We start from the raw sequence: 13,566 nt of genomic DNA on the forward strand, positions 1-13,566 counted from the left end.
GTTGCAAAAATTAAAAAATGCATTACTTCCGTTAATGCATTGGCGTTTCATTGCTCTTTTTTTAATGGAATAAAAACTAAATTCTCATTAATGATGAGTAAGTTCTGCTTGCCTGTATTGCATTGTAGAGCAAGAAACTAAAGATTCAGGAGGACAATAGGAGCTGGCTGGCTGTCCAGATGTCACCAGGTACCTATTATTAAAACTAACTGGCTACAGTCTACACAGAACTGTTATGCCTTGATCACACCTACCGAGTAGGGTGGCGACTGGCGAGACGGTGCTCTTAGCCGAGCACTCGGTATGCATAAACATACCATAATACATATATAACACCTGATGATGATTTTATCGAAACCGGTCGTGTAAAACCTAATTGTTAATTATTAAAAGTGGAAAAAGTGCATGAAAAGTGTATATTATTACTGTGAAACATGAATTTCCACCAAGAAGTTACGGTATATTCAATATCACATATATAACACAATTACAATTACAATTACAACATATATAAGTGCTACGCCGAGCGCTCGGCCTAGCAAGTAGCAACAGGCCAAGACAATTACTCGAAACCCGTTCTATTTACTAGTGCCGGTATAAATAGTCAGTACTTAAGATGCGACCCGGTCTCGAGGCGCGGTTCGGCTCTGTGATTGGTCCAAATTTTGACAGCCAACCAATCACAGAGCCTGAACCGTGTCTTGAGACCGAGATGCATCTTGAGTACTGACTATTTATACCGGCCTAAGTGTGCACTCGGCGCCGGTGTGTACACTGAAATATTCGTTTACACTTTACGTCATAAAACATAAAAATTGGCCAGGAAATGGGATTATGACATTATAATGAAATTAATTCCGATCCTGTAATTAGCCTCCGTTGTCCTTGGACCTTGCACTAAATTGTCTCGCCAGTCGCCACAATAATCAAGAAAAACGTGTTTACAGTACTCGGCTACAGCACTGTTTCGGCCGAGTTACATTTTACTGTCTCGCCACTCTACTCGGTAGATGTGAACAAGGCATTGTTGGTATAAAACTACCACCTAACTTCACTAAAGAAAACAATAACTTGTAGTTTTGCGTTTGTGTACTATGTAGGTACTCACTCGCCGTCGTCCTTGAATACTGACCACTAGAGTTGGGGTAAAAGGAAATCTTAACCTGGGTGCTGCTATAGTACCTACATACCATCTTTCTCTAATAAAAACCATAGGAAAATTAATTAAACTTACCAGCTGTTCGACCCGACAAGTAAAACTCTACTACTTACTTCTACTTACTCCGTAATATTCCTCTAAAACTCTACTACTTACTCCTACTGACTCCGTTACCTTCCTTTAAAACTCTACTACTTCGTAATATTCCCTTAGGCTAATCGTTCGCTCCCCACAATGGCGGCTGAAATTTTCCGTGTAGTTCTCGTAAACTCGCGTTAGACATGCGAGACCTTGCCCTCCGAGATAAGTGCTACATGACACGACTGTTGTCGAGAGCTGGGAAATATAAATTACTGTCGCATATTTTTTTCCCTTTTTCGTGACTATTTCAACTTTTCTCTGGTCAGAGAGAAAAGTTGAGTTAGGATGGCCGCTCATTTGCGTATTATCTGCATAAAACTACTTAAAAAAGTTGAGATACTATTTCAAGTGGATTCATATTATATATTATGTCATGTAGAGTTTTTCGAAATCCGGAAAAATATTTACTTAACACTAACTAACAAAAAGCTTAGATGTTTCCTTATTAGTCACAACTCACAACAGCTCACAGTTGTCAGCACCTACATAAAAAAGCCTCTGCTACTTTTGTCAAGCAACAGGGTCTCAGAACCGCGTCATTGGGGTTTTCTGGAAACATCTGACTTGAGTCTTGACTGATGACAGAACGATAACAATTTCACAGTGTGTGGTTTCGTTGAAAGGAAAAATACACCACTTACGTACTGCTGGAAAAAACCACACTGATGTATAAATTAAATTAATATTATGATGTTCGAGGTAGAAAATAATACAATCAAATACATAATACTTTTTATTTATTTAGGTACAGATGGCCGATCAATATGATTGCAATTCGCAACGTAACTAAACATTATACAAATTAATTGCTATTTACACTTTAGTCAAATGTTAACAATCGCAATAAAAAAATAATTCTAGCATTTGTTCAATAAACATTCTGGATGTCAAATCACGCACTTGAGAGGGTAGAGACTACAAACATTAATTTAACAAGACTTCTGCAGTAGTCTCAATCCCTTTCTTCAAGTTAGCGCGTATCGGTCAAAATATCTTGAGACTGACGACTAATGACGCCATCACTCATCGAGTCTCAAGATATTTAGACCAGGGCCTCTATCATGAGCTCTTAAATCCATTCACTTTACGTCGTTATACAGTCAGATAAGGACGTAAAAAGAATGGATTTAAGAGCTCATGATAGAGGCCCAGGTTGTACATTTAGATACTTTAGATATTACAGCTGGGTGCTATTTACAACAACTTACTACTAACAACGGCCATTGGCCCTATATGCCTCAACGTATCACATAAGTGAAACTTGTATTCTAGTATGTATAGTTGAATTCTAGACGAACATAATCAGTCCTTACAACATGTCTAACGCTACACTAACTTGTATAATAATACAATTTAAAGCTTTCTTTTATGGACTTATAGTTAAATTACAATGCTCATTACTGGTGTTAACATGTTACAATATAATATTAATAAGTTCACACGATTCGTCGCGTCAGGGTCTGAACTGACCTTTCTGAGTTCAACTCCTGAGTCTAAAATGGCTGCTTTCGGCAATTCATAAATTAAAACACTGTCTTATAAAATTTCAATCTTGAAGTTACCTATTATAATATTTTCATAAAATTATACTTCATCTTATGAATGGTGTTTCATATTACGAATCGAGTAGGTATGGCAAAAGCGGCCATTTTAGACCTGCAGATTTTCAACCCCCCGTCCATAAAACGTCGGACGGGCGTTGAAAATGTCAGAGTTAACACTCGCCGCTGCACTGAAACTACGGACATTAACGAATGTCCGTTATAAAATGTAACAAGCAGCAACATTTTAAACTGCACTTCATTATTACATATTTGATTTTAAAACTTTTGTAAAATAAGTAATTCAATTTTCTTACAAGACATTCAATATTTTTTGAAAATATGTGTAACGTATATAGTTTAATAAAATACATATTTTTTAGTTATGAGAATATTGAAAATGTAAACAATAAACATTAAACATATTCGGTCCTACTACAAAAGATTTAAACACCTGTTGAACAGTTGATTAGAAAAAAAATCAGTCGTATATTGGTCTCAAAACAACTGTTCAATAGATGTTTAGATCTTTTGTGGTAAGACCGATTATTTTTAAATAAATTAACATAGACAACTATTGGCCGCAATCAGAGGCATTAAGTAACCATTAAACTTTAATTTAATGAAGAGTTTGTCAGATAATATTATATGGGGCTTATGTCAAAATCTTCATTCAATTACAGTTAAGTAATTACTGTCTTACCACAAAAGATTTAAACATCTATTGAACAGTTGTGTTGAGACCATTTTGTACTGAATTTTTTTCTAATCAACTGTTCAACAGGTGTTTAAATCTTTTGTGGTAAGACCGTTAATATTCGTCTGAGTACATGCTAACAGTGTTCTTAGTTTCGATGACAAACTATACTATAGTTTACTTCGAGCTTGTAACACAACGGAAAGCTTTTAGGTCATGGGAAATATACAAGCGCAAACTATGTATATTATAAACATTGATAAATTGAGACAAGAGTCTCAAATATGTTTTAACCAATCTAATGAAATAATGAATTTATGAATAGGAGATCGCATTTTAATATTAATTTAATATAATGTAGAGTAGGTATAGATTACTCTATACATCAGACCACATAATATACTTTGTGTTTGATCTTAGATAGTAAGTTTGTAGTTATATTTTTCTAGCATGCCCTAGAAGCTTTAGCGTTTTTTACAAATTAATTAAAACGTCTTATCCGTATACAACAACAAATATTTCTACATCTTTTAATTTTTTTTTAAAACAGCCTAAATATTCTAAATATTAGATGCGAATGTAAATATTGGAATGTTCTGTAATGAAAAATCTCATAAAACTTAATACTCGTTTGGAAAATTATTAATTGTGAATATATTTGACACAGTTAAAGTTGAAATAAAACGGGACGGAATAAAAAGTAAAAACTGAAATAAGTGAAAGAGCATGGGGAATTTTAGTATGAAGCCTGGTATACGTACAAATTCAGATATAAGAAAGTCAGTATACAGATAACCAGTCACACTACAAAGAAACAACTCTTAGTTATGACCACGGAATATATAAGTGTTATATATTCCGTGGTTATGACGTATATAGAAAAAATTCCAATACGTCACTGTATTGTTGTGACGTATTGGATTTTTTTACGTTTAGGCATTAAAAGATATTTTAATGTATTTATGTAGTGTATATTAAATTAGAAAATCCCTGACGTATCCACCATCTAAATTCTAAAACATAAGTATGGATCATTAAGTGACTATTTTGATCAGCTATAAAAATTCCTTTACTATCGAACTTTAAACGGTACCTTTTATGATTTGCTTAGAATTATTATAGCTTTCCTAGGCTTTCCTTAAACTTTATGGTTATAGGTAAATAAGGTAAATAGCCAACGATTAAAGAATGTAGTACAAGTAAATAGACAATAATAATATTACACGGTACGTTGAATGTACCATAATCTCCTTCAAATTCATAACCTCAGCGTAGTGTCAAGAGCTGTGACCTCATTTGCATGACATATATAAATAAAGCATCTGTATATTGAACTTATCAAACGGTAAGGTAACAACTTGACCACTTGTGAAATATAATGTACAACAAATAAAAAAAACAAACGTTTTTTTATTTGTTTGATGAATGTTTCGTAAAAAATGGTAGCTCTGAGATTAAGCTTTAAGTAGTTTGAATGAATAACTTAGCTATGCGCGATTTACCAGCGTTTAAAAGAAAAAGTAAGTCGTATCTACATACTTTCATGCCTACCTAGCATACGCCAACGAGATATCTCACTCTCGAGATAATTAAATTTTGACATTATGAGACGAGTAGTTACTCGTCTCAAAAACAAACTTAAGGTCCGTTCCGATCTTTACCGCGGCTAATCGCGACCGACAATAATTCAATTAAAATGCCACTTTATGACAGACTATAATAATAGACCGTATGTCATAAAGTAGGATATTATTTGAATTTTTAACACTATAGTCTGTCATAAAGTGGCATTTTAATTGAATTTTTCGGAACAAAAAAAGATCGGAACTTAACCTTAAGTTTATCTCCACAGTTTGTCTACTCTATACTTTCGCATTTCTACTGGTGGCCGTGCTAGCCCACCTGCTGGACCCGGGCCGAGAATTTTTACTATGGTTTTAGGTGAGATTGCGCTCACTGCTCAGAGCGAATTTTTGTTATTCTTCTATTAAAGATGATTTAAATATGATTTCTACCAAATATAAAATCAAAGTTTGTATATAATAATACTTCTTAACGCGAGCGAAGCCGCGGGCAAAAGCTCGTCATTGTATATACTTAATACGAACTTGACAAGTTATTAAAAATATATTAAAACTTAGCAAATCGAATATCTGCGCAGATTATAAAACTAAATAATGTTGAAATTTCAAAAGCCGTACCAACCTTCATTAATTCCAAGAAATAGGCATGAAAACCTTTTTTGCGAAAATAACGTACTTACTTAAAATTTTTATTCACATCACATTATGTAAGTATCTTTTAAAATATTATGTTTCATTACGATTTTATCCCCATACGATTAGCTCGGCATGCGCGTAAATAATTTATTTATTTATTTATTTATTTATTTAAAGATACACCAACAACATATTGTGACAACATTAATAACTTAAAAACTAATACATTTTTGTTTTAAACTAACACAATAGTTATTTACAGGCGTATGCAACTGTTTTAGAAGTATTTGCTCCTTTCATAAGTTATATAGTTATATAATAATAATAAGTTATACTTGACTTTATTACCTAATGTAGTACCTACTAACTTTATAATTTAACATGTAATAAATAACTCAGAAATGAGATAAGTTAATAGTTACTAACATGATCATAGCCATTTAAATTGTGTGCAACGGCGGAACATACTATATGTAATAATTTTAATCGTTCAAATGAGATGAACTTAATTACTTGTCCACTGCACTAATTATTGTGAAGCAACTATATTGCATAAGATTCATTGTTTGCTTTATTCCAAGTTTAACCAGGCATTTAGTTATTTTGCGGGCTCCACACTCGCGGCGCGAAAGCCCGCGAAGGCCGCGAACCGCGAGTGTGGAGGGTTTTGCGGCTTCGCGTTCTCCGTCCGCTGTCGTGTCGTCCGCGAAGCGCGAACGCGAACATAATATTTTACACTCGCTTTTATTCGCTATCGCACACAATGTTAGAGCAGCAGCAACAGTGACGTCAACGTCCATTTTACTCAAATGCGCGAATGTAAATGCGAAGATTTCGAGTGTAGAGGGCCGTATTTGTTCGCGTTGTGTTCACGGTGCGTTGCATCCGTGAATCAAGGCAGCAATTCGGGCCGCGAGTGTGGAGCCCGCATTTAACAAACCATTTTAGTTTAAATGAAATGATATTATTCTCTACCTCTATGTTTTCAACTTGGGAAATTAGTAATTACCCTATTTTTTCAAACTAAAGCTAGCAGTTCTGTCAGCATTTCCAACATATTTTCTTTGAAACATCTAATGTAATTTAAATGAAATCTTCGTAATATACATTAATAATTAAGCTTCATACAGCCTGACTTGTGAGACATGATCAATACTTAAGTACTCAGTACTCGATTCTCATTATAATTATGTAATAAAATTAATAAAATTTAGTTAATTTTTGACCAAATTTCCCTATAATTAAATGAATCAATGGACATAAGTAAATTACTATGCGGCCGGCGCGGTGGCGTTTGCCCTTCTCGCACGCGGTGTCCATGCGTTGGGTAAATAATTATATAACTTTAAGCTACATTTACTCAGTGATCAATTGATATTATTTTTTAATATTTTTTTATCAACTAATATAACAGACAAATATCACGGCCTCGAGTATTGAACATGTCTGTCAGCCAGTCATGCTGTACAAATGATCAGTATGTCATGGTATGTCGGTGCTTCACGGCCACAATATATTGTAGCCTTCAGTTAGTTAGTACAATGTAGAAGTTTCATACATTGTTATAGTGAAGTTTCAATAATAGTTTGCTGCGCCACTCGCCAGTCGAGTTCCTACAGGCTACAAGTTACATCGGTATGTTATGAACTAAACAATGTTGGTTCTAATACAACTTGTACTTACTAATTTACACATTAGGTATTTTCACTATTTTAAAGAATTTTAAGTCATTCATAGAATTCTATGCCTGATACACTAGAAAAATCGCTTGATAGAAAAGTCAAAACTTTATTAGTAAGGAATCGTTCTTCCGAAATGATATTTAAATAAACTTTTAGTAAAGACATTGAGAACTTTGTAGCTCAAAATCTATAATCTTAATTGGTAAATGTGGGTATAGTTATGGATATGACAGAGCAATATAAAAGTGGCACACCGGAACTAATATTGAACCATGTAATAATCGCTAAACGAAACAAAAATATGACCAAAAGCTTTAAAATACGAGGCTCAGTTAGGAAACTTGCCGTTCTTTATTGTGACACACTAATTATTGCCGTCTGTTGGGTAACAATAATAATAAATCATTTAAGCTCTAGGATCTATGATCTAGGATCTAGATAAACCCAGGAAGTGCAGCGGCCAGTCACGAACTGGAGCAAAACAAAGCTTAGACTACATTAGTGTTATCTCAGAATTAATGTTCAGTTTAATAGAATAAAGCCTGCAGAATTATTGTGTATTTTATCTCTAACTTTATGCCCAACCCAAAAATTCAAATTTTTCATTTATAATTCTTGTAATCAAAACAATAACGTAACGTAGTTCAGCCTGCCTAGCATACGCCAACGAGATATCTCACTCTACATGTTTTTTCGATGTTTGATGGTTTGTCTCTTCATCTCTATTGACCCTAGCATGACAAACATTTTTCTCGCGTGGATCTATCACCGAAATAACACATTTTTATATAGAGTTTTGTCGAGATAATATCGAGATTTTGATTATCTCGAGAGTGAGATATCTCCTTGGTGTATGTTAGGCAGGCATAAGCTTATTATTCCTTGTTCAGAAATATTTTAGAAACTTTTTTTTTTCAGAAAAATACTTAAGTCACAGGTAATCAATATAATAAACTCACATAGGCAGCATAATAAAAGCTGTTGTTATACATAAGTTTCAATTATACAGTACCGAATATGTTGTTATCGCTTTAGAATTTCAAATTAGCTCGACGTTCGGAACGCTACCACAGAATATATTGACGCTATTCGAATGTTACATATACATACATTCAAACAATGCGAATATGATACATATTTAACGATTCTGTTAATTTATTACATAAATATATTATAATTGCATCGTAATAGATCGTAATAAAACTAATGAACAATTATAGCTGTCCGTAATTTACAATTATTACTTATAAGTAATGCTTTTGTTAACAATGCTAGCCTGAGGCTCTAGAAATATTAACTACTGCTTCGCTTACTAGATTTGACCAGCTCAATATTAGGTTACAATTTTGTAAGCTGATATAATCTACCTAAAGAGTAGTTTTTATTACATTCCTACTTATTTTAATAAATAAAATATTATAATTATTCGTCTTTTCTAAAAAACTGTTAGTCTTAAGTGCATTAATGGCTTAATCTCACTTCAGGGACTTTCTAAAAGTCATTTTATAACTTAACCGATCAGTTAAGTAGATTTTATTAATTCTGAACTTTATTACTAAATCTCTTTTTCAATTTCTGAAATCAAAACGTTTCTGAAGTCACTAATAGATCATAGTCTATTGCATATTGGAATTCAGAAACACATACTTCATAAAATTTTAGAAACAGCGACAAATATAGCAGTTTCTGAATTATTTACCGACCACTTTCTGAGTCTGAGAGATCAGTCACATAACCTGTTCCTGAACAGTCAGTAATAACTAATAGCGCAAGAGCCTGCTTATTTTTCAATCACTCTCTGAACATACAGTAACATAAATTGTTCCTGAACGATAGTGCAAGAGCCTGCTTATTTTTCAATCACTTTCTGAAAACACAGTCGCATAACCTGTTACTGAACTATCAGTGGTAGTTCGGATTTCGAAAGCTTGGGTTTCGAACTGTCAGTGCTTTTTACCGATTACTTCCTGAACATGCACATAACCTGTTACTTAACAGTGAATAACTTTCTGAACATACATATCTTGTTTCTGTATCAGTGGTAGTGCGAGAGCTTGCCGGGTCGTCGCGGCGGCGCAGTGTCGTAGTCGTAATAGTTGGACTGCGTTCGGGCGTCCCTACACGATCGCTGTGAATGATAGCCCGAACCGGCTCGACGGCTGCTGAGGACAAAAAGAATATTAGAAAAGTGTTAGTGTCTAAACACACTAGGCTGATTTATGCCGGCGTAATTTCCGCCGCAAATGTCAAACGCATACAAAACGCGACGTAATAGTGTGTCACCCCTCGTATTCGGCCCGTATCTTGTATGCAATTTAAACGCGGCGGAATTTACGTCGGCGTAATTCAGCCTAGTGTGTTTAGAGCCTTAGGCTTCTTAACTAGTGGAAATACTAATGGCTGTCTAGGGTTAAAATAGAATATTTTTCGCCTTACTATTAAAAAAAATCCACACCGAATACAGACGATACAAAAGTTACAATTACTAGCTGTTATTCATCAAAAACATTTGCTCTCGTCTAACAAGCTGCGTAGCCAAAAGGAAAGTTTGTTGTATGTGCAGTGTAGATATTTTTATAAGTTAGAGGGATTGTATGAAGGTTATAGGTATGTATACAGGATGTAACAAAACTAAGTGATAATACTTTAAGTGTGTATGGGTCCCTTGTACAGAGTTCACGGTGAAAGTAGCAGCGCTGAAAGAGTAACTTTTTTGTTTACTTTTGTATGGAAAAATCCTCGCCCATACAAATCACAATTTTTTTTTCTCTTTTAGTGCTGCTACTTTCACATTGAACTCTATACAAGGGACACATATACACCCCAAAGTATTATTACTTAGTTTTGTTACACCTAGCCTGGCCTTGTACCATGAAACTGCCCTTGTACCATGAAACTGTTTTGAGACTCAAACAATCGGACGAGAGTGCCGCGTCCAGCGGGGCTAAAATGGTCGCTTTGAAGAGTCATGATATGAATCATAATATGATTCATTTTTCTAAAATTGCAAAATGCAACTCTGCAGGGCTAAAATGGTCACATTTAGCAATTCCTCTCAATCAATTCAGCAAAATGAATTGTCAAAACTGTCAAACTGACAAATGTCAAATCAGTACAAATTACTAGACATGAATTGCAAGCAGAGTTGCATTTTACTATTTAATAAAAATTAATCATATTATGATTCAAATCATGATTCTCCAAAGCGACCATTTTAGCCCCGCTGCTTGCAATTCATTTCTGTATTTTTGTACTGATACTGATTTGAAATTTGTCAGTTTGACAGTTTTGACAATTCATTTGCTGAATTGATTGAGAGGAATTGCTAAATGTGGCCATTTTAGCCCTGCTGCTCTAACAACGTCATTTCACGTTTGTTAGAGCAGGACGCGGCATTCTCGTCCGATTGTTTGAGTCGCAAAACAGTTTTATGGTACTTGAAGGCCTACTGTTTTGAGACTCGGACGAGAATGCCGCGTCCTACTCTAACAAACGTGAAATGACGTTGTTAGAGCAGGACACGGCACTCTCGTCCGATTGTTTGAGTCTCAAAACAGTTTCATAGTAGGCATTCAGTATATGGGCGGTTGTGAATAATAATGCGTATTTACTTTATGTAGGAAAATAATGATTTCGATGGAGGTCATTCACCGTTATGTCAGGATTTTTTTTAGATTTCAACCATGCACTATGCAAATAGGTTTGCTGGTGAATATTCTAAGAATTAAGTTTTCAATATTATTATTAATAAGGGTGCCTTTTTTAATGTAAATTCTAGGTTGAATGATATGCGTCTTTCTAGATATTTTCTCTGTCGGACAATTATAGTCGAATGAGTTCGTAGAAATATTATAATTTATAGTTATTATATATACTTAGATAGATAACTTTATCTAGGAACTATTTGTAGGTGCAAAAGAACGTCTAGGTACCAAAACATTAGACAGAATTCGAGAACAGCGGGGCTAAAACGGTCGCTTTGGAGAATCATATTATGATTTACTTTTAAAAAATCACTAGAAAATGGTCACTCTGGTTGCAATTCATGTCTAGTAATTTGTACTAATTTCACATTCGTCAGTTTTAATGTTTTGACGATTCAGTTTCTGAATTGATTTTAGAGGAATTGCAAAATGCGACCATTTTAGTTCCTCAGGTATCTATTACGTAATAAATAATTTTGCAATATTAGCAAAAAGTAAGTTTAAAATTATGTCTTAAAACTTTAATCTTCTTAAGAATTATTTGCATATTTTAATGTGATTTTGATGTTGCAAAAAGTGTAAGTTATTTTTTTGGTTGAAGATAAACGATTTTCTTAATCGCCTCTGTATCGTCTTAATGCATGCATATTACGTTTTTATTGCAAAATTTTTTATCATACCAACAGTTTCGTTTATTTTTCCAAAAATTAACCTCGAAAAAAAATAACTTAAAGACAGCGTTTAACCTCACCATACAGCGTAACAAGTATTTTTTATGTCACAATAAAAACAATACTTGTATTTACCTATTTAGTAACAAAAATAATCTGCAAAACATTATGTTATACCTTTAGATTCCTATACAGGATTTTGGTACTTACTAATTTTGGAAGAATGAAATTTTGTGATCTTATAAACTTACTTACACCATAGAGTAATAAATATACTGGTTTCTGCTTACATATAATATATATGCCACCAATCGGCTTCTGCTATTATAATGCTCGAGTATGAAAGTTGTGATATAATAAATAATAACCACAGAATAGATAATAGTACAAGTTTTACTCCAAATCGAGTAATAATTACTGTGTGGATCGCGAAACTCACAGCTCGAAGGCTCGCATCGAGCCGGCTCGATAAAATTAAATATACTAGAGATCGCCCAATGGTCGAAATTCGACCTTAGTTTCAACGACATTAGGACTACTACCTACATTTTGTAAAAAAATATTGACTTTATCATATTAAGTATATTTTTTTCAACTCTCGTCTCTGGGACTCAGCTGATCTCAGACTGGCCGTGTAAGCATTGTCTAATAGTATCTAAGATTCAATAAAAATACTATTCTTAATTCATTTTCAATTTGTCAACTTGTTGTCAGCAGACTTCAACCATAAATAAAAGAGTATAATTCCTATGTACAGGTTTGTCACTCAAAAATCTGTCATCTTCTTGAGTGTACGTGAGCAATGATGATGTAGTGTGTGTAATGTTTTATTTGTTAAAAAAATGTAAGTATAATAAATTTCATTCACCTACGTTTCCGCATTTTTCGTCAAAAGGGATACAAAGTTTTTCGCTTGCGTATTAATATATAGATTTAGAATAAAACTATCGAGCAATGCTGAATGTGTGGAAAAAGCCCGAGCCGCGGGTTGTGCTCGACGTTAACCGTTGTGAGTACTTAGCCATTAGGTTAACTTAAATAGATATACTTAAACTAATATGTAGTACGACATACTAGGACAGAGATTTAAATGTTGCTAAATACTTGAAAATGTTGCTAGAGTTCATTATAATTAGCAGCTTATAACGGTGCAAATACCCCCCTGTCGGTCAAGGTGCAACTAGAGATGAAGCAAGGATGACAAGCAGCATTCAGATTTATTTTACCTTTGATTTTCTACAAAAATAGTCTATTACGTTAAAATAAGATGCTGGGAGAGGCGATTAACTCTAAGGGCCTGTTTCACCACTTCCTGATAAGTGATGGCTATCCACCACTTAACTTGACAGATAGAGTATGGAGATTCTGTCAAAAAAGTTGTGAGTAGCCTATTCGGCACTTTATCAGAAAGTGGTGAAACAGGCCCTAAATTGACTAAAAGTTACCTACCAGACACGTGAGTCTTCACGCGACCAATTAGAAGCAGGAAACGAAACGTTAATAGTTTAATTATACATAAACAATAGTAATTATAAAGCGTAGTGTAAATGCGCTGTACAAATAGATGTTTGTGTAATGAGGTTACCTACTTAATATAAGAAGGATTTTTATAGTACATAAAAACTTAATAGTAGGTTAGTATAGTCTGTCAAGAAAGTCATGACAGGCGGGAATATTTTTAATTTAAGTAAATAAAAATATGAGAACTTTACTAATTCGAGATAAAAATATGCAAGGTGACAATATTTAAAA

The 13,566-nt window shown here is 34.0% G+C and overlaps 1 protein-coding gene across 4 annotated transcripts in view; it reads right to left on the bottom strand.

Annotated features, from left to right (window-relative positions):
* Positions 1–8,258: 8,258 nt before the first annotated feature.
* LOC121731795 (partitioning defective 3 homolog) overlaps positions 8,259–13,566 on the bottom strand; it is a 55,148-nt gene continuing 49,840 nt past the window's right edge. For 3 of the 4 annotated variants that reach the window (XM_042121424.1, XM_042121422.1, XM_042121425.1), the window contains exon 20: positions 8,259–9,601. In XM_042121424.1, coding sequence (XP_041977358.1) covers positions 9,475–9,601 — 127 coding nt within the window. In that variant the 3' untranslated portion in view covers positions 8,259–9,474. The remainder of the gene's footprint in view (positions 9,602–13,566) is intronic. The other variant, XM_042121426.1, reaches the window with a different exon arrangement.

The sequence above is a fragment of the Aricia agestis genome, chromosome 11, assembly GCF_905147365.1.
Source record: "Aricia agestis chromosome 11, ilAriAges1.1, whole genome shotgun sequence".
NCBI lineage: Eukaryota > Metazoa > Arthropoda > Insecta > Lepidoptera > Lycaenidae > Aricia > Aricia agestis.